A 22,090-nucleotide genomic window follows, 5' to 3' on the forward strand; every position below is an offset into this window, starting at 1 on the left:
CTCTTTTTTTAAAAAAAAATATTTATTTATTTATTTATTTGGCTGCGCTGGGTCTTAGTTGTGGCATGTGGATCTTCATTGTGGCATGCAGGCTCCTTTAGTTATGGCATGCAGGCTCCTTTAGTTGCAGCATGCAGGATCTAGTCCCTGACTGGAGATCGAACCCGGACCCCCTGCATTGGGAGTGTGGAGTCTTACCCACTGGACCACCAGAGAAGTCCCTTCTCTCTCTTCTTCAGAAGAAAAACCTGAAGAACTATAGAAATTTGCAAGGAACAAAAACCCAACCACCCTTATTTATTCAAACTTCCTTGTGAGACTGACTGAAACAACAGTCTATTTATCTCACTTGCTTGAAGTTGTACTCAATTGAATTATACATTCAATCCTACCAGTTGTGTCCAAGCAATAGTATAACCAGAAAAAGTTGGAGTTCCAATTGAAAGAAAAGACTGATAAATTTAACTATATTTAAAAAAAAAAGGTATGGCAAGCAACACCATAAACAAAGTTGTAAATAACACCATTCACAAAGTCAAAGTACAAAGAGCCAGTGGAAAGATTTCCTAATATATAAAGAGTTCCTATAAATCAATGAGAAAAAGACCAACAATGCAATAGAAAAATGGGGAAAGGGTACAAATGAGAGTTTGAAAAATAAATAAATAAAGAAAATACAAACAGTCCTAAACATAACAAAAGGTGTACAACATCACTCATAATAACAGAAATTCAAACTAAAATCATATTGAAATACCATTTTCATCTATCAGATTGGAAGAAATCCAAAAGTCTTGATAATGTACTCTGTGGCAATGCCATTGGGAACCTGGAACTCCCATGTATTGCTGGTGAAAGTATAGATTGGTATAATCTGTAGAGAGTGATTTGATTATATGGATCAATAGCACAAACGCCCATACTGATTGACCTAGTAATCTCACTTCTAAGAATTACTCTCATAGACATATATTCACAAGTGAGAAATCAAGGTAATTCATTATTGCATTGTTTGTAGTGGTACAAAGTTGGAAGCCTTTGAAATTTCTATTAAAAGAGAGCTAGTTAAATAAATTATGGTATATCCATACAATGGAACAATATGCAGGCATAAAATGAATAAGAAAACTCTGCATCGATGTGGAAAGATCTGCCAACATAGATCTGAAACAGCAAGGTGTGTAATAGTGTGGAAAGAAGGGTTAAACAAATAGTGTATACATGTTTTAAAATTTACTTCTATTTGTATAAATAAACTGACAGGATATACAAGAAACTAATAAAAGTGCTTACACGTTTTCAGAGGTAGGGAGGGTGGAGATGGGGCAAATGGGTGATGGGCGTGAAAGCAAGACTCTTCTGTATACCTTTTTGTATGTATATATTGAAAGTTTGTGAGTCATGTAGCTATTACTTATTTAACAACTAAATAATAAAAAAGAGTATGGCATTGCATCGGCCCAGAAGCAAGAGACAGCTTAAACTCTGAGGGGAACTTCAGGGATTCAGACTGACACCTGTGTGTAGAGTATGAAAATGGAGAGTGTGAGCGATGAGAGGAAAAGACGCAGGAGGTGCCACGGAGGAGGCCTGATCACTGAACTGTGTCAGAGCTGGCAGGTGGGAAGGAGTCAAACCAGGGGAGCAAAGGTGATTTCTAAGTCTTAGAATGAACAAACTCCCTGCAGAGGAGGGAGCCCAGGAATGGATCTGGGGAAGGGCCCAGGTGATTTCTAGGAGCCAGATCTAAGTAGAAAGGAGTGGAGGTCAGGACTATATGTAATGAGATAAGCAAGATGCACATCTTCTAGAGCCCAGACTGTATCCTCTGGGGTGTGGGGTAGGGAAGGCTTCTTCTAGGCAGCATTTATGCATTCTCGTGCTTTGTCAGCCAGCCCCAAACACATCTTTACCAAGAAGCCATGGTAACTTCCAACAACTTATTTGCCCCCTGTGGTCTTATTTCTAAACTGTGCTTTTAAGATCCCCAAAGATTGCTCGACTTGGAATAAGAAGACTTGGATTTGAGACCCTGAGTGACCAGCTGTTATGACCTTGGGTAAAACACTTTGAACCTCACAGTTTTGAACCTCAGTTTTGCCATCTGTGAAATAGACACGCAGAGACAAGCCATAGTCTGCTGTGTTTTGTGAAGCTCAGGTGCAGCTTTAGAAACTCTAAGGTTTCTGTGACAGGTAAGGGACTGATTCCTGGCACTGTTTTTGTCTATGCTTCTGTCAATAGACACAGCTGCGCATTCTGCACCTAGATAAGATGGCCATGCATGGTTTGCTCTGTGCTGAGTTCGAAAGAGCAGGGCATGAGGAGGTTTCACAGCTGGAAAGTGAAGGAGAATGCCCTGGAGTTTTGAGGGAAATCATATTTCTTTCTACACTACATGTTTCAGGGAAGACTGAACAGAGGGAAGCACTGGGGCAGTCTTCATAATTTGAAGTATCATCATCCACTTAATTATTATTATAATTATTTTACTAGTAAGTGAACTATTTTAATTATCATTAGTAACAACTATTTGTCTCATTTTAGCTAACATTTAGTGAGGGCTTAACTACTGGCCAGGCCCTGTGCTGTTTTATGTACATTTTCTTATTTAATCCTCATACAACTTCACTAAGGCAGAAAATGTTATGAAAACAATTCTACAAAAGAAGGAATGGAATGGTTAAGTAATTTGCTCAAGGGCACGCAGCTGGCACGAGAAGAACCAGGAGGCCCTACCAGTCACTCTGACGTGGAACCCATGTTAACCTTTATGCCGTTCTGCTTCTTTAAGGGAATATACATCCAGTTGAGGGTGGGAGCAAGAGTTTCTGTCTTTCTGCACTGTGAGTTTTATTCATATTGTTAAATTCATCAGACAATACTAACAGGTTTGGCTGCCTCCAAATCTGTAACTCAGCCAAGATTTTGAAAAAATGTTTGACATTCTTATCACCCAATCTTACCACCTGCGCAGCCATGTTCTTCCAAGTCTATCTCAGCCCCTGGCCCTCTACCTTCGCCCATAATACACATTTGGATAACGAATCAAATTTTGTGAACTATCCTGGGAATGAAAAATTAGTTTGAGTAAACATACTTAACATTCATTCAGTAAATTCTAAACTCCTATGATATTCTAGGTACATGGATTCCAAGACAAATGTGGATAGAGCAGACTGGCAAGTTCCCAATCTGGTGAAGTGGACAGACATGTCAGTAAATACAATAGTCCCTCCTTATCCGCTGTTTCACTTTCCGCAGTTTCAGTTTCCCGAGTTGAACCATCGTGTGAAAATATTACATGGAAAATTCCAGAAATAAACAAGTTACGAGTTTTAAACCGTGCACTGTTCTGAGTAGCATGGTAAAATCTTCCACTGTCCCGCTCCGTCCCGTCTAGGATGTGAGTCATTCCTTTGTCCAGCATGTCCATGCAGTAAAAGCTACCTGCCAATTAATATAGGAAAACACATAGTATGTGTAGGGTTCAGTACTATCTGCTGTTTCAGGCATTCACTGGGGGTCTTGGAATGTATTCCCTGCAAATCAGGGGGGACTACTGTGACCATAATTAACATAAGTTCTCTAGTATCGTTAGTGTCTCCTAGATTTGCCTGAGCATTAAAGTCACCTGAGGCACTTTCGAAACAACTACAGGTTCCTGGGCCCTACCCCAGACCAAATGAATCAGAATCTCTTGGGGAGAGTCCTGGGAATCTGTGTTTTTAACAAATACCCTCTCAGAGTCTTACATCAGAGTCTTAAGTAAGTTTGGGAAATGAACTATCAGTAGAAACAGGATACTGTGGGGTCAGAGGAAGAAGCTAAGTCTGTCTGTGGGTGGGGAAATTAGCCAAAGGCTCACAGCAATGTTTACGCCACACCTTCGTGAGTGAGTAAGAGACAAATCGAGAGAAGGGCACTCCAAGCAAGGAAAATGTGGGTGAAAGCACAGAAGAACGGCGTGGTGGGGGCTTGTTCTGGACTGGTGCATGGGGTTCAAGGCCACGAAGGGCAGTAGATAAAGCTGGACAAGGAGGTCATGGCACCAAATTGACGTCTCTGGACTTTACCATAGAAGCCAAAGGATTTTAAGCAAGAGAATTTTACTCTGGTGGCAAAGGAGAGAATAGCTTGAGAGAGATGAGGAGTCCAGTTTGAAGGCTGTCAGGGAGGTTCTCGTGAGTGATTAGCTAACAACAGTGAGATGATTCGAGAGGTATCTCTTAGCTAAAATTGACAGGACTCAGTGATAGATTGATTTTTTTTTTAATGAGGGAGGGTGCAGTAGGATGTCTCCTAGCTTAAATAATAGATAGATTTGTGGGCCATTACAAATGATGAGGAATATGGGAAGAGGAGTAAGGGGTGATGACAAGAAAATGACTTCTTGTCGATGCTGAGTTTCAGTGGCTCTGGGTGACTATACCTGCTAGGCATTTAAATATTGATATTTGGGGCTTCCCTGGTGGCGCAGTGGTTGAGAGTCCACCTGCTGATGCAGGGGACACGGGTTCGTGCCCCGGTCCCGGAAGATCCCACATGCCACGGAGCGGCTGGGCCCGTGAGCCATGGCCGCTGAGCCTGCGCATCCGGAGCCAGTGCTCCGCAACGGGAGAGGCCACAGCAGTGAGAGGCCCGCGTACCGCAAAAAATAAATAAATAAATAAATATAGATAGATAGATAGATATTGATATTTGAAGATAGAGATTTTGCACTCCATACATATTAATAGTAGACAAAGCCTTGGGAACAGGTGAGAGTCACTAAGGGATGTGTAGGGGAAGAGTGGAAGGGCGCTGGAGAAGAACCCTGATATCTAAGGGATGCGGAGGAGGCGTGTGTGAAGGAGCCTCTGGAGGAGACGTGAGAAGGCAGAAAGGCACAGGGATAGAATAATATCTTGGAAGCTAAGGAAAGAGGGAGTTTTCCAGAAAAGAGTGGTCAGTGGGATAAAATGGAAGGGAGACATTGTTTTACGGATTCGTGGCCTCTCAGTTTCTGCTCCCAGTGCCTTGATTTGGCAACTCTAGTACAGGTTCTACATGAATCTCCAATCTAAGGACTGAGTAGGTAACTGACTGGGTGTTTTGTATAGCTTAAATTCTTAAGAGAACCTCACTGATTCAGCCCGTGCATTGGTTGCACTTGGGTCAATGCAGTACAAGCAGCGATGTCTGGGGAGAGTAGTTGGGGAGGCTGAGTCTGTAGCTGTGCCCAGGCAGACTCACTAAGTAGAGTATGCAGGGGAAAGAGATCAAGTCAGATGAACACTGAAGATCTTGTCAGTGCCGATCGTTATGGTGATTACTGATTAGGCGCTGTTTTAAACAATTTACATGCAGTAATTTAATCTGTTTGAACCTACTGCGGGGCACAGAAGTCATATTGCAATGGATTAGAGCCCTTTACTCCTAATAATGACAGTGAGTCTTGAGAAAGGCATTAATCTGGTTCTTTCACAATTGCCCTTTGCTTTGTGCTTCTTTACAGAGGCAGAAGCCTTCTCTGGGTCCACTCTTTTTTGTTTTTAATTGAAGTATAGTTGATTTACAATGTTGTGTTAGTTTCAGGGGTACAGCAAAGTGATATATATAATCTTTTTCAGATTCTTTTCCCATTTAGGTGAGTATACTTCCCTGTGCTATAAGTAGGTCTTTGTTTCTGGGTCCGTTCTTAATGATCAAATGGAAGACTGCCTTCTGATCTTATTTCCTTTTCCTGAGTTCTCTTAATTGCATCATGAAAATATTACACATAAAAAGAAGTCTTTGAGCTGGGCAGATATGACCACACGAGCGTTCTATGAGTCGGTTTACTCCAGAGCTTGATGGGTTTAAGTGACCTTTCTTATCCTTAGGAATCTGCCTCACTGTGAACCAAGAATATAGGCAATGTAGCAGATGAATTTTTAATCTGATTTTTTTTGAACAGAGAGTAAACAATGTTTCCATATAACAGCCTTTTGATGTAAACTTTTCATAATGGTGATTTCAGGCCATTTCAAGCTGATGGGCTCTTTTAGTTCACAATAATATACATTTTAGTTGCCTGTCTCTGGGTTGTTTATGTTATATTTGTGAAGGAAAAAACAGTGAAATAATCCATGTGAGGATGTGCTCATAGAGGATGTGGTTCATTTAACTTATTCAAGCAATGCATTAAATAAGTGTCCAGTTCTGTATTCTATTGGATTTAAGTGTTAATGACTTAGATTTCAGCACTAACTGAAATATGTTAGGTCCCATCAGCTTAATTGATTCTTAAAGAATATGGGAAACTCACCAGAACTACAATCACAAATTGTTATACACAGTTCCTTGATGCAAATTTCAAAGAATATTTTACAAATGCATTTGTGAATGGGAGTTCTGTTTATTATAAGGTTTGGACTGCTTTGGCTGTTTTCTGTAGTGATGGCTGTGAGAAGACTTAGGACATGGCAGGTCTCACTTTAAGAAGGGGGTAACCTTCTGCAGGATACAAAATTAATGCACAGAAATCTCTGGCATTCCTATACACTAATGATGAAAAATCAGAAAGAGAAATTAAGGAAACAATCCCATTTACCATCGCAACAAAAAGAATAAAATACCCAGGAATAAACCTGCCTAAGGAAGTGAAAGACTTGTACTCAGAAAACTATAAAACACTGATGAAAGGAATCAAAGATGACATAAACAGATGGAGAAGAATCAATACTGTGAAAATGACTGTACTACCCAAAGCAATCTACAGATTCAGTGCAATCCCTATCAAACTACGAATGGCATTCTTCACAGAATTAGAACAAAAAATCTTACAATTCATATGGAAACACAAAAGACACTGAATAGCCAAAGCAATCTTGAGAAAGAAAAATGGTGTTGGAGGAATCAGGCTACCTGACTTCTGACTATACTACAAAGCTACAGTAATGAAGACAGTACAGTACTGGCACAAAAACAGAAATGTAAATCAATGGTACAGGATAGAATGCCCAGAGATAAACCCATGCACATATGGTCACCTAATTTACGACAAAGGAGGCAAGAACATACAATGGAGAAAAGACAGCCTCTTCAATAAGTGGTGCTAGGAAAACTGGACAGCTACATGTAAAAGAATGAAATTAAAACACTACCTAACACCATACACAAAAATAAACTCCAAATGGATTAAAGACCTAAATTAAGACCGGCCACTATAAAACTCTTAGAGGAAAACATAGGAAAAACACTCTGACATAAACCACAGCAAGATCTTTTTTGACCCACCTCCTACAGTAATGGAAATAAAAACAAAAATAAACAAATGGGACTTAATTAAACTTAAAAGCTTTTGCACAGCAAAGGAAACCATAAACAAGACAAAAAGACAACCTTCAGATGGGAGAAAATATTTGCAAATGAAACAACAGACAAAGGGTTAATCTCCAAAATATACAAACAGCTCATGGTGCTCAATATCAAAAAAAAAAAAAAATCCAATTAAAAAATGGGCAGAAGACCTAAACAGACATTTCACCAAGGAAGACATACAGATGGCCAAGAGGCGCATGAAAAGATGCTCAACATCACTAATTATTAGAGAAATGCAAATCAAAACCACAATGAGGTATCACCTCACACCAGTCAGAATGGCCATTATCAAAAAATCTAGAAACAATAAATGCTAGAAAGGGTGTGGAGAAAAGGGAAGCCTCCTGCAATGTTGGTGGGAATATAAATTGATACAACCACTATGGGAAACAGTATGGAGGTTCCTTAAAAAACTAAAAATAGAACTACCATATGACCTGGCAATCCCACTATTGGGCATATACCCTGAGAAAACCATAATTCAGAAAGAGACATGTACCACAATGTTCATTGCAGCACTATTTACAATAGCCAGGACATGGAACCAACCTAAGTGTCCATCGACAGATGAATGGATAAAGAAGATGTGGCACATATATACAACGGAATATTACTCAGCCATAAAAAGGAATGAAATTGAATTATTTGTAGTGAGGTGGAGGGACCTAGAGTCTGTCATACAGAGTGAAGTAAGTCAGAAGGAGAAAAACAAATACTGTATGCTAATGCATATATATGGAATCTAAAAAAAAAAAAATGTTACTGATGAACCTAGTTGCAGGGCAGGAATAAAGATGTAGACATAGAGAATTGACTTGACGATACGGAGTGGGAGGGAGAAGCTGGGGTGAAGTGAGAGTAGCATCGACATATATACACTACCGAATGTAAAATAGATAGCTAGTGGGAAGCAGCTGCAGAGCACAGGGAAATCAGCTCGGTGCTTTGTGATGACCTAGAGGGGTGGGATAGGGAGGGTGGGAGGGAGGCTCAAGAGGGAGAGGATATGGGGACATGTGTATGCATATGGCTGATTCACTTTGGTGTACGACAGAAACTAACACAGTATCGTGAAGCAATTATACTCCGGTAAAGATCTATTAAAAAAAAAAAGAAGGGGGTAATCTTCTTAGCCATAAAGGTGGCTGTAACCACAGTTTAGAATATGTCATTTTATTGAGTAGTGATACTAAAGCATATGTGCGGATGAGGACCAGAGTTTGTTTAAGGATATCCACATCTGTCAATCAGCCAGCAAAATATTTATTAAACTTCTATTATTCATTCAACAAGTGTTTACTGAATACTTAATGAAGTCCAGCTATGTCACATTTGCTTGCTCTTTTTAATCCTTGCAGCAGTTAACAAGAATTATAATCCCACAATTTGGGGAGACTTAGAGAGGTTAGACTTAACTCATTCAAGGTTTTAGTGGAGTCAGAAGTTGAATTGACTCTAAACTGTCCAGCCTCAAAATCTATATTATTTCCTCTTAGCTGTGCCCTGTTGGGAAATCAAAGCTGTATAAGCTACGGCCCCCACCATGTAGGGTTGACAGTGAAGTCTAAAATACAAGTCTCTAAGTCTATAAAACATTAGATATAAGTCTAAAATATCCAGGATCTAATGGGGACAGGAGTTCAGCAGAGAGGCATCAAGGAAGGTATTTTGAACACGGGGTTTGTGCTGCTTGTTTATTTTGGCCACACCATGCGGCTTCCAGGATCTCAGTTCCCTGACCTGGGGTTGAACCCGGGCCATGGCAATGAAAGCCCAGGATCCTAACCAATAGGCCACCAGGAAACACCCTGTGCTGCTTGAAGAACAGGCAGTGTGTGGTTAGGTGGAGGGTGTGAAGAGATTCTTCCAGATAGGATGGGCTGAATGAGAAAAGGTGCAAAGCCAGAATGAGCTGTGTTCAAAACCTCCTGCTTGGAATAGAAGTTCTGCAGCCGAGAGTAGAAAAGGTTATCAAAATGGTCGCTGGAGCCTGCAAATGAAGGGCCTTAAATTCCAATCTAAGAATTAGGACTTTATTCTGTGTAAGGACTTCATTCAATGGGGAACCATTGAAAGTTCTGCGTACAAAAATAACATGATTAAAAGGCGTTTTAGAAAATTTGTCTGATTGTCAGTTGGAAGAGGAAGTGAGAGAACTAAAGATTATTAAAGGGGTTCTGAGCCAAGGGATGGATGTGATGAATGCTTTACAACCTTGGGGAGACCAGGACGAGCAAGATTCACGGGGGACAGTGCTGAGGAATAAGGTTCAAAAAGCCGGGCCAGGGCTTCCCTGGTGGCGCAGTGGTTGAGAGTCCGCCTGCCGATGCAGGGGACACGGGTTCGTGCCCCGGTCCGGGAAGATCCCACATGCCGCGGAGCGGCTGGGCCCGTGAGCCATGGCCGCTGAGCCTGCGCGTCCGGAGCCTGTGCTCCGCAACGGGAGAGGCCACAGCAGTGAGAGGTCCGCATACCGCCAAAAAAAAAAACAAAACAAAAAGCCGGGCCAAGCCACGGGGATAGTTATTCATGGCAGTGGAGGGCAGTCCAGCCAAGAGGAGACTCCAAATTATGGTCAAGAAGACAAGCAAAGGTCAGAGCTGGAGAAGGAGTTCATAGCATCCGGAGGGCTGAGGAGTGAAATGTGATTATATATGAGAAGCAAGCCAGGAGGACCTGGAGCAAGTTCTGTTGGAGAGGGTGACACAGATGAGGCCGCTGGTTCTGGACTAAGACTGAAGACCATCTGGAAGCCTGCTCACCACGTAATGGGGAAATAGGCCTGAGCACTAAAGTGGAAGTCATGGTAAGGGTCTAGGTCAGGGTGTGAACAGTGGAAACTGGAAGTAAGATCCTTATATGAGAGATAGATACTATGAAGAAAAACAGGACCTGTAGATGGATGATACATAATTAGAGAGGAATGAGAGCAGTGGCTCCTATAAGCCCTCAGAGTCATTTTAAGAACAAGTCATATTCCAGAGATTAGCTTGGAAATGAATTATGCAGGCCTTGGAAAAGTTTCATCAAGAACCTTTCTCAGGCTTCCCTGGTGGCGCAGTGGTTGAGAGTCCGCCTGCCGAGGCAGGGGACACGGGTTCGTGCCCCGGTCCGGGAAGATCCCACATGCCGCGGAGCGTCTGCGCCCGTGAGCCATGGCCGCTGAGCCTGCGCGTCCGGAGCCTGTGCTCCGCAACGGGAGAGGCCACAACTGTGAGAGGCCCGCGTACCGCAAAAAAAAAAAAAAGAACCTTTCTCCATCAGGAAATGGTTTTTTAAAACTGTCAGTCTAATGTGCCAGGAATATTGCTACCCCCGGTATAACCATGGAATCTAAACTTCCCCTGTCCTCACTCACCATCTTTCCACCTGCTTCTCAGTGCAGGTGTGAGCTGTCCCCACCCAAATCGCTGAAGGAGGCTTTTGGGTCCAGGTGTGAAGATTTGTGAGCATCTGTGGGTGTGTGAACCCCTCTCCTGGGGGTCCTGAGAAGGAACTCCACACACATACACCCCCAACTTCCAGCCACATATTTCTCCATCCTGAGTCCACTCTAGGACAGTTGCAACTTCCGGATTCTTTGGTCCAAAAATATTAACTCTTTTACCCTGCAATAAACTTCATCTAATAGCTTCACTTCCACTTTCCTGCTTCTGAAGCAAAAAACAGCCATTTTGAGGGTTTTTTTTTCTCCCCTAAGGAGTTTCAGATCTCCTTTTTCCTCCTCCTTTTTTATGTTATTTACTCACATCCCTCCATATGGAAGATTAAGGGCTGCATGTGTCATAACAGGAGGTTTGGGGACATAAGGAGGGCTGAAAGAGGCTGAAAGAGAATTAATTCACCTCCATTTTGGAGGGACAAAAGGGGCTCAGAAGGGGGCACTGCTAGGTTTCACCAGTTTCCTCTAAAACCAAAATCTTTCTTTCTTGTAATATTTTAGAATGTCGCCATAAACAATGTGGGTATGTCACAACTTATCTATGTGTTTAACTCTTATCAATGTCTTATCTATTTATCTTTCTGTCCTTCCTCTTTACTCCATGGTGTGCTTATAAAAGGATTTCTCAAATAACTCCAAGTAATTTTAATCCTTAAATTAGAAGTAAAATAATAGAGTCAGTGATTTTAAGAAATATGATCAGGAAGATAAAGAATCCAGCAGTGCAGAAGCCAAGGTGATTATAAAGTATTTTATTTATTGCCAAATCTTGTAAAAATGCACTCTTAAAAAATAGACTTTATTTTTTAGAACAGTTTTAGATTTATGGAAACAATTGAGAAGATGATACAGAATTCCCATGTATCCTGCACTTAGGTTACACTGTTACTAACTTTAGTGTGGCACATTTGTTACAATTAAGGAACTGAAGACACATTATCATTAACTGAAGTACATACTTTTTTCAGATTTCCTTAATTTTTATCAAATATTTTTTTCTGTTCCAGGATCCCATCCCACATTGCATTTAGTTGTCATGTCTCCTTAAGCTCCTCTTGACAGTGACAGCTTCTCAGACTGTCGTTGTTTTTGATGACCTTCACGCTTTGGAGGAGTACTGATCAGGTATTTGGTAGAATGCCCCTTTCTTGGAGTTGGCGTGGTGTTTTTCTCACGGTGAATGGGAGGTGACATAACGTGGTTGTTACGTCAAATATGATGTCAGGCCAGAGCAGGGATCCTGCCTGGTCTGCCCAGTGTGCTCCCTGCCCGATTGGCAACTCCTAACAATTGTACCCCTCGTGGCGCAGGCCTCTCTCTGTCCCCGCGGCGTTGGGGGGCGTCAAGAGGGCGACAAGGGGGTGGTGTTGGCGCCCGGGCTCCTGGGTTCACTGGGTCCGGCATATAGATATATATGATTTAGAATGGGATTAATGTTATTTCCTCTGTAACCTGTTTCCGCATTTGGGCGTACAGCATGATATAGTCTGAGGTCAGTAAATACAGATGTACACATTCCGCATATGGATATGCCATAAGCTATTTAATTGATGGAAATTTTGATGGCTTCTATTTTAAATAATATTATTATGAACATCTTTAGGTAATGATTCCTTTTTCTGTATTATGATGTTGAGGTTCTTTGAGAATTAGCGAGACTAGCAGGGGAAATCATAGTGAGGCGTTGCATGTTCTCAACAAGACTTGACTAATTTTATTTCCATGGAAAAATGTGTTTTAAACTAAAGTTGAAAAAAACATTTTTAAAGAAGGAGCTTTTTTTTTTTTTTGCCACATAACTTGGCGGGATCTTAGTTCCCTGACCAGAGATCGAACCCGGGCCCCGGCAGTGAAAGCACTCAGTTCTAACCACTGGACTGCCAGGGAATTCCCAAGAAAGAGCTTTTTATCTTCAGAATTTTAAAACATATTACAGAGCAACAACTATCAGTACCATAGGTGTCCACACTAAAAGTAGAAAAATTCTGTAGAAATACGTAAGAATACATAACTTATAAATACATAAGAATTATAAATATATAAGAATTCTACAAATAGATTCAAACTACTAAAAGATTTTCAAAGTAATAGGGAAATGAATTATAACATATTTTGAGATCACTGGATAATAATGATGGAAAAGAAATAAAATTGACCCATGTAAGCACATGACACATTATTAAAATGTCAGATGTATCCAAATAGATAGAATAGTTTAATCATAGTTTAATCATATCAAAATAGGGGTCTAAAGAACATATTTGGCTCAGCTATGATGAATGATCAAATGGAAGACATCAAAGACAACAGGAATATTTTTATATATTCTTAAAATACCTTTTAATATGATATAACATATTACATATAATATATGTGCTATGTAATAAAGTGTATATCAAAAGGAAAGTGAACAAAAAGTGTATATTATAATTAATAAAATTTTTACTATACAAAATACAGAAAAAAGTACCAATATGCTTTTGGCTGCACCACACAGCATACAGGATCTTAGTTCCCCAACCAGGGATGGAACCCATGCCCCCTGCAGTGGAAGCTCAGAGTCCTAACCACTGGACTGCCAGGGAATCCGCCCACAATACATTTTTGAAAAGTGGATGAGGTCATTGCCTAGATTGTCCTTACTTAATACCAAAAGAGACAAACACACAAATATCATAAGTAACTTACAACATGGAAAAATACATATTCTTACTAGTAACTAAATAGGTACGAAGTAATCTAGGGGGGAAAAAACATTAAAACTGCAAACATAACAAGTTAGTTGGAATATTTAGAAACAGGTATATTGTGGTAGCCTGGTAACTTGGCTCTGTCTTTCTGGAAAATGAACTGGCAATACATAATAAGACTTAACGAAAGTTTATAACTTTTCATACTCAGTTGTTTCACTTTGGGCTATAGACCCCAAGGAAATACTCTGAAAGGAAATAAATATAAATAGATATTTGTAATGGTAAAACATTTGAAGCTACTCAGGTTAAGTAATGAAAATGAAGTAAGAATGATCTTTTGATTATTTACATTTTTATGTAGTATCAAAAGCCATGATATGCGTGATATCATTTAGTCCTCAATGAGGAAGCTGTGACACAGAGGTCCCACAGCTGGGACTGGAAACAAGGAGTTCTGTCTGGGCAGGAGTAAGACCTGCACTTGGAGTCAGGAAGCCTGGCGGTGTGTTCTGTGTCATGCAGGTGTGGGACTTCAGCCGGTAGTTTGAGGATCTGCAAATGGGTCACAATGCACAGTTTCCTCAGCTCCCGGGCTTTGAACAATAAGTGACATAATGCCTGTGAGAGTGAAGCTCCTACCATGAGCCTGAGAGGGTGATTACTGAGGTTGCTGCTTTCTGCAAGCAAACCTTTAAATGAATCTTCAAACTGCACACCGAGGTCAGGGAGGTTTGGGACACTTTTAATTAGCAAGACAGCAATGAAACCATAGCCCAACAGCAGTGAGGCCAAGTTCAAAGGCAACAGCAGAGTTGTCATTAGAGAAGGAAAGTGGATTTCTTTGCACTGAGGGGGAGGCAGGAGGATGTAGAGGGAATTCAAATCCACTTACTTGTTTGTTTGTTTATTTTAATTAATTAATTTATTTTTGGCTGCGTTGGGTCTTCGTTGTTGCCCGCAGGCTTTCTCTAGTTGTGGCGAGCATACTCTTCGTTACGGCGCGTGGACTTCTCATTGTGGTGGCTTCTCTTGTTGTGGAGCATGCAGGCTTCAGTAGTTGTGGCTCGCAGGCTCTAGAGCGCAGGCTTAGTAGTTGTGGTGCACAGGCTTAGTTGCTCCGCGGCATGTGGGATCTTCTCGGATCAGGGCTCGAACCCGTGTTCCCTGCATTGGCAGGCGGATTCTTAATCACTGCGCCACCAGGGAAGTCCCACTTACTTGTTTTTGATTGAAGACATTAGGCACACATCAAAAACCTTTGAGCACTGAGGAACTCGTAAACTCACCTGCGCTTTCCAGCTTCCTCTTTCCTCCAGCGCCCTCTCTTTCATAAGCCTACTCACTGTAGCACAGGCTCTGATTTTGCTCCAAGGGTGCCCCGCCCTGCCGTGAAATCATTTGAAGTCTTTTCCCCATGTAGCATCTTTTCTTCTAGTCATGCAAAACCAAGGCCTGCCGTGACCTAGCCTATCCCACCCTGAGTTCCAGAAGCTCCTTCATACTCCCCTTTAAGCATCTCCGATGGGAGTGAGGGGTAGATCTGGCAGAGATACTCACTGCAACCCTGGGCTGGGTGATCAAGTCCCATCTTTACTAGCTCATGAGGCTAACCTGGGGCAAAGGCCATCCTCATGCCAGTGACTAAGCATTCATGACTGAGACAGCCAGCAGGAGAGCAGTTAGTGTGGGGTGGGTAGAACAAGGAGGCTTCAAACTGGTGCACCTTGGAGAGGCATGTTACTGGCTGGGCTTTGAGTCAAAGAAGATGATAATCAGAACGGCAACAACATCCTCCTCTGCTCCTGTGCGTGCGTGCGTGTGCATGTGTGTGTGTGTGTGTGCTTCATCCCTACAAAATTGCTTTCCTATCCATTGTCTGACTTGATCATGACCCCCCCCACCCCACACCTCCCCAGACTTTCCTTAGAGTGGACCTAAGCCTTAGAACACTTCTAAATCTGGGTGACTTAGGCCTCAAACTACCATGATGTCTCCGGAGTAGATTAATGCCTCCTGGGCCTCATAAGCCTCAACAGCTTACCTTGTCATGTATTTTCTTTGATACTTTATATAGAAAATTATTTAATCCATTCAGCAGCCCTATGAGGAAACTATTCTTAGCCCCATTTTACAGAACAGGAAATGGAGGATTGACGATGTTTATCACTTGCCCAGGGTCACTGAGCAAGTAGGTTAGGAAGAGGGTTTCAAACCCCGATTTGCTTGACGCCAAAACCCATCCTCATGTGACTCCTGGGAGTTTTTCTGGGTCAGTGACCTGGAAGAAGCTAGGGATTTTTGCATTTTTTTCCCTTAGGAACCCAGAATAGAAGTATGCCACCAACTTTGTGGTTTCTGGGCCACTTCCGGTTAAGTGTCAGTGTTAGACGAGGTGCCGAGGACGTCTCTGCTCCTTTGCTACTCACAGGGAGGCATTTGTTCTTTAACATGTGCTTTGCTTTCCATAGAGAGAATCCTTTTTCTGACAGCCACTTTCTTTCCGAAGCTTAGAACACCATATACTCTTAAGAAGGAAGGAAGGGTTTCAACAAGGAAAAGAACAGTTTTCGCTGCCTCACCCCTTTGCAGTTCAAATATCCTTCAAAACATCTGCTTCTATTTTATTTGTTTGCCTTTTGGAGAAAATCAAGGGTAAATTTGAGATAAATAAGAAGCAAAATATCTTCCCGAAACAAACAAAAAAGCCCCAGTACCTGGCCATCTGAAAAGATTTCATTTGTTTGTTTAAAACATTGTTGGAGTGATAGAAAATCTGGACAAACACCCATGATTAAGATGCAGTTAATAAAAACCAAAAGTTCAGAGATTAACTATTACATACTGTAAGAGAGTCGTTCCTTCCTGTGGACTCTGATGTTTTTGGAAAACCAAGTGCTTGTTGGGGAGGCAATTAACAAGATGATAACAAAGTTTCCACAGAAGACTAGCAAAGCCTGGAGTTTATTCTGGATCTCAGCCTCTAGGGAGAACGAACAGCCAAAAGAGAGGAAAAAAACCCATCTCTGTGGACAAATTAAGCACCGGTGGGCATTCACGTGCACAGGTGGGCAGCAGCCCCTTAAGTCAAACGCGCTGTGATGGGATCCGAGCCCTCTTCCACAAACGCAGCTGTGCTGAACAATATCATTCCACCATCTGAATCTTTTTTCATTTTTTAGGCTGCATTGGGTCTTTGTTGCTGCTTGCAGGCTTTCCCTAGTTGCTGGGGGTGGGGAGCTTCTCATTTCAGTGGCTTCTCTTGTTGCGGAGCACAGGCTCTAGGCTCACGGGCTTCAGTAGTTGTGGCACACGAGCTCATTAGTTGCGGCTCGTGGGCTCTAGAGTGCAGGCTTAGTAGTTGTGGGGCATGGGCTTAGTTGCTCCACGGCATGTGGGATCTTACCAGACCAGGGATCGAACCCATGTCCCCTGCATGGCAGGTAGATTCTTAACCACTGCACCACCAGGGAAGTCCCCCACCATCTGAATCTTATTAGGTATTTTCGTATTTGCTTAGTTTTTTTTTTTAATGGTTCTTTTTTTGCATGTGGTAAAATTTACATGTAACGAAATACCCATCTTAAGTGTACATTCCCTGAGTTCCGGCAGATGCAAACACCTATGTACCTCAAACTGTTATCAGGACGTACAGCATTGCCATCACCCAGAGGCAACTGCTGTTCTGACTTTGCAAATTAGTTTTCCCTGATGGGGGATGTCATATAAATGGAATACATGTAGTTTTTTTGGGTAAGACTTCTTTGACTCAGCAAAATGTTTTCATTTATTATCATCCTCATTGCATATATCAGTAGCTCATTCCTTTTTATTGCTGATTAGTATTCCGTTAGAAGAGTATTCTGTAATCTGGGTGTTTTGTTTTGTTGTTGTTGTCTATTTTCCTATTTGATGGACCCTTGGTTATTTACAGTTTTTGTCCAAAAAAGTTGCTAATCATATTCTTGTACGAGTCCTTTTGTGGGTATAAGTTTTCATTTCTCTTGAGTTAATGTCTATGAATGCAATTGCTGAGTCCTAAGGGAGGTAAATGTTCAGCTTTACAAGAAACTGCCAGGTTTTTTTCTGAGATGGTTGGACCACTTTACACCTCCACTATCAACATATGAGAGCACATGGGCTTCCCTGGTGGCGCAGTGGTTAAAAATCCACCTGCCAATGCAGGGGACATGGGTTCTAGCCCTGGTCCGGGAAGATCCCACATGCCACGGAGCAACTAAGCCCGTGCACCACCAACTACTGAGCCTGCGCTCTAGAGCCCGTGAGCCACAACTACTGAGCTGGCGTGCTGCAACAACTGAAGCCCACGCACCTAGAGCCTGTGCTTTGCAACAAGGGAAGCCACTGCAGTGAGAAGCCCGCGCACCACAACGAAGAGTAGGCCCGGCTCGATGCAACTAGAGAAAGCCCACACACAGCAACGAAGACCCAATGCAACCAAAAATAAGTAAATAAATAAAAATAAAATTAAATTAAAATTGAAAAACAAACAAAAACGTATGAGAGCCCATCCTTGCTGACTTTAGATGTTATCAGTAGTGTCTCATTTTGGTTTTAATTTGCATTTCTCTCATGACTAGTGACATTGAGCCCTTCTTCATGTGCTTATGGGCCATTTGTGCATCTTCCTTTGTGAAGTGACTGTTCAAATCTTTTGCCCATTTTTATAAAGCGGGTTGTCTCTTTATTATTGAGTTGCAGGTATTCTTTATATATCTTCATGTCAGAGGATGGAGGGAACGCATAGGCCCACTGAACTAAGAAGGCATCTTGAGACTGAAAAAAGTGAGGCAGGCGACTCCATATAATCAATGGATCAGTTATTATGGGGTAACTTACTCACAGGATGGGATCACGATTGTGTCCACAACAATCCAGAAGCATTCACAACTGTACTCCGTGCCACCGAGGGGCCATTGGGACAATTTTATATTAACCTAGAGTATGGGGGTAGGTACTTGGAAGAAGGACGTGCCTTTCTATGTCAAGACTTACGAACGGGTAATGAGTTTCATGGGCATCAGGAATACGTCAGTGAAGGTTTTCGTCATTAGGGACTAACAGGGCATAGAGGAGAGGTCACCAGGTTCTAATGATTATTAAACAATATGTATTAACTACAAAGCCCTCGATGACAGAGAAGTGATTCACTTTACATTACAGTCCCTGGCAGGGTCAGCAGAAGAGCAGGAGAGACTGTTAACGGCCCAAGATGGCTTCAGTTATGCTAACAGCCATACACTTCATACAGTAGAGAGATATATGTCTGAGACCCACACTCTCCTCTGAGGGGCCCAGTTACTTGATCTTTTTGTCTGTATTTCCCCCTAAAATGTTGCCAGGAATTCTGCTTTGTTTAGTATTATATTTCCAGTGCCTAGTATGGCCCCTGGCACTTAGTAGGAGCTCATTTACATAAACATTTACTGAAAGAATCAATGAATGAACGGATGAACTGACTTGTGGACCTGATATCCACACACAGTGTTCTTGAATTTAATGGCAGGGATTAACAAGGAAATGGAGAGAAAGAAACTTTTAATGTTTTCCTTGAGCCATAAAGTGTACTTGGCACAAAAGACCCAGGATACCTTCAGGGGATTTATTCACTCAGGGAAAACATGGCTAGAATAGCTCATGGACTAGCCTCGTTTGTCTCCCTTTATGAGTCCTCTCGTGCAAGTCACCCCTGCTGTCTCCTATCCCGACCCCTTCCAAGTCTTGGGTTCTGACCAGGTTTGATTGATGGATGATCAGAGCGTCTAGCCTTGGAGAGTTTTAGGTAACTTAACCCAGCCGATCCCAGCTTTCAACACCTACCCCTTGGTTCCCGCTGACACTGATAATGCTGTTCCCTGCCAGCTGGCCCCTTAGTTGGGCTCTGTGCCTCACTAGCAGGCCCACCCCATGGGTGTGCACTGCCTTTCTGAGCCCCCAAGGGCCAGCAGGGGGCTCCTTCCTCCTTGGTCTTGAAGTGGATTTCCTGGTGCTAATCCAGGTGGCTCTCCTGCTGCAGCTGTACACTGAATAATCATTGTCAGCGTCCACATTTGTAGGGAACTTGGCCATTTACAGAGCATGTTCCCATCCATTATCTAGATAAGCCTCCAAACAGTCCTATTTGTATTCCCCTTGATTTTTTTTTTCCCAAAGGAAAGGCATAAAGAGGTGATTTAATTTGCTCCAGAATGTAAGAGTTGCCCTCATGTGACCCAGAGTTTTCTAAGACTGTCTGGGTCTTGCTCAAAGAATATTGGAGATTTTTTTTTTTTTTTTTAGCTCTGGCGGGTATACATGTACAGTGTTTAAAAGGCTTCATAGATTTTTACAGTTCAGCAACTTGGATTACATCTGTCATTAAAAATTTAATTACCATACCAAAGACACACATGGGCAGTTCTTAACCTTTTTATTTTTATTTAACCATCATTATGGTTTCCCCTGACCCACCCCCTTCCCCTTTGGATCACATCTTCACATATTATTTTTTTTAATGTCCACCACAAACTGTATTTATTGACTCATTTTACCTTTTTTTATTCATCAGACATGTACCTTCCAGTCAGAGTTTAGGGTCAGGCTCAGATAATCTGTGCCCTCAGGGGGCTGATTTTATTACAGCCAAAATAAGTACATTCGAGATTTGAGTTAACCTCCAAGACTAATAACTGGTACATTTCCATTTCTTCAGGCCTTTATGAAAGATTAAAAAGTTCATACACTGACCCTTGGGAAAGTGGAAGCAGATTTTAGTACTTGTGAGAAAGGAGTCCTATTTCGGGGATAAACTCTCAAGTTGCTGACGTCTATGTCTGGGTGGGAACAGGAGGGGTATAATGGCCTCTAACTCTTCGTTCTGTGATTGGAGCCTCTCCCAGCTCTCTAGAGAGGAGCTCAACCAGCCTCACCCTATTATTTCCTCAGCGGCTGGAGTATTTGGGCTATTTTCAGTTCATGCCCGTGGGACTTGGGAAGAGCATGCATTTACTGAAACAGAGACATTCCCCTAACCATTACCTAAAGGTACACATTTTAATATGTCATGGAACCAGAACTTTTACATTGCATCAATAATTGCCTCATTCAAATTATACTTTCAAAGGGCAGTGATGGGTATGCTAAAGGCAGTGTCTGTTTCTAAATTAGTAGAGTTAATTAATGTTACTCTGTGTGCCAATTATAAAAAAAGGAGTTTCTGTTAGGGAAGACTATTTATGTAATCTGTTATTTTATTATATGTATACATATGAGATTTATTATTTTATTAATTGAATGCTGTGCTTGCTCTTGTTTTGTAGGAGACCCAGCAGAAATCCACCAATGTTGTGTATCAGGCGCATCACGTGAGCAGGAATAAGAGAGGGCAGGTGGTTGGAACAAGGGGTGGATTCCGAGGATGTACCGTGTGGCTGACAGGTATGCTGTGTTGAGATCTATATATTTTTTAATGGAAAACTGATGGTGACACACAATTTTTAGGAAGATAGTGTCACTACATATTACATGTGTATTTCAACATTCGAAGGAGGCTGAGAGCTGTGATAGAAAGCTTGGGTGTTAGTCCTAACTCTACCCATCAGTGAGAAATAGGACTTCCATCAAGTCATGGAATGTCTCTAGTTCTCTGTTTTCACCTCTTTGGCAGGAAAGGATGGGACAAGTTGATTATGACATTCCCATTCAGCTCTAAGGAATTCTGTAGTTCTTAATTTCATGCCTAAACACATTTACTGGCAGTTATGAACGGGGCTCTCCTAATTTGACATCAAGCATTTGGCTGTCCATTAGAGAGATTCTTTATTCTTTTCTGATGTTTTAATATTCTAGGGGGCTATTTTACTTATTTTAAAAAATTAAAATCTGTGCAAGAAGCAAAACTAATGTTTTCTGCGTAGCTGAGTATTGTCCCTTGTGTATAAAAAAAGAACTCATTCCCACCGAGGTGACCAAATGAATCTCCCTTTTCTTGTGTTTATATAGCCCCAGAATGTCAAAGCTAAGGGTTAGTGACAGAACTGGAATTAGTCCTCGGCTGTTACCTTATACTCTGAGTACAAGGTAGAGGAAGTTGATTCCTGGGAATGCAGGTCCGACATAGGCTGGACTCAAAAGAAAAAAACAGGTTCATTTCGTAGACATAATATTTCATATGGAGATGAACTCAGATGCAAAGATATGTCTATCCAGGTTATGAAATCAACTCATGTGTTACTGTTTGCTCACAAATGCTGATTTATTCTAACCTGAAGATAGTTCTAGAAAACACAACAAGCGAGGACCTGCCTTGCGTCTTTTCTTGCTATTCTGAGCCTTTCCTATTCCTGTCTAAAGCAGCCTCATTCTTCTCTTTCAAGTTATTTCCTAGTGCCTGTGGCACTTGCCCTTGGTTTCCGGCTTTCATTCATCCCTGGAAGAACAACTTTCCCTGCTTCCAGGGTGAGGCTGGACAGAGGGCAGGGAGGCTGCTGTGTTCTAGAAGGCAGATTCACCTGCCGCAATTCCTGATATGTTTCCCCCGCTCCCTCTGAGAGATGTGACGTGCAGCAGTGAATAAAACAGCATGCTCCAGACGTTTCCTTCTTGCTATGTGTTT

General features: G+C 41.8%; 1 protein-coding gene across 2 annotated transcripts in view; it reads left to right on the forward strand.

The window, feature by feature from the left end:
* Positions 1-22,090, forward strand: part of PAPSS2 (3'-phosphoadenosine 5'-phosphosulfate synthase 2) — a 79,653-nt gene that overhangs the window by 29,913 nt on the left and 27,650 nt on the right. For both annotated transcript variants that reach the window (XM_082673754.1, XM_082673755.1), the window contains exon 2: positions 20,796-20,913. In XM_082673754.1, the coding sequence (XP_082529880.1) occupies positions 20,796-20,913 (118 nt within the window). The remainder of the gene's footprint in view (positions 1-20,795; positions 20,914-22,090) is intronic.

This window comes from Grampus griseus (genome assembly GCF_964374135.1).
Source record: "Grampus griseus genome assembly, chromosome: 16".
Taxonomy (NCBI): domain Eukaryota; kingdom Metazoa; phylum Chordata; class Mammalia; order Artiodactyla; family Delphinidae; genus Grampus; species Grampus griseus.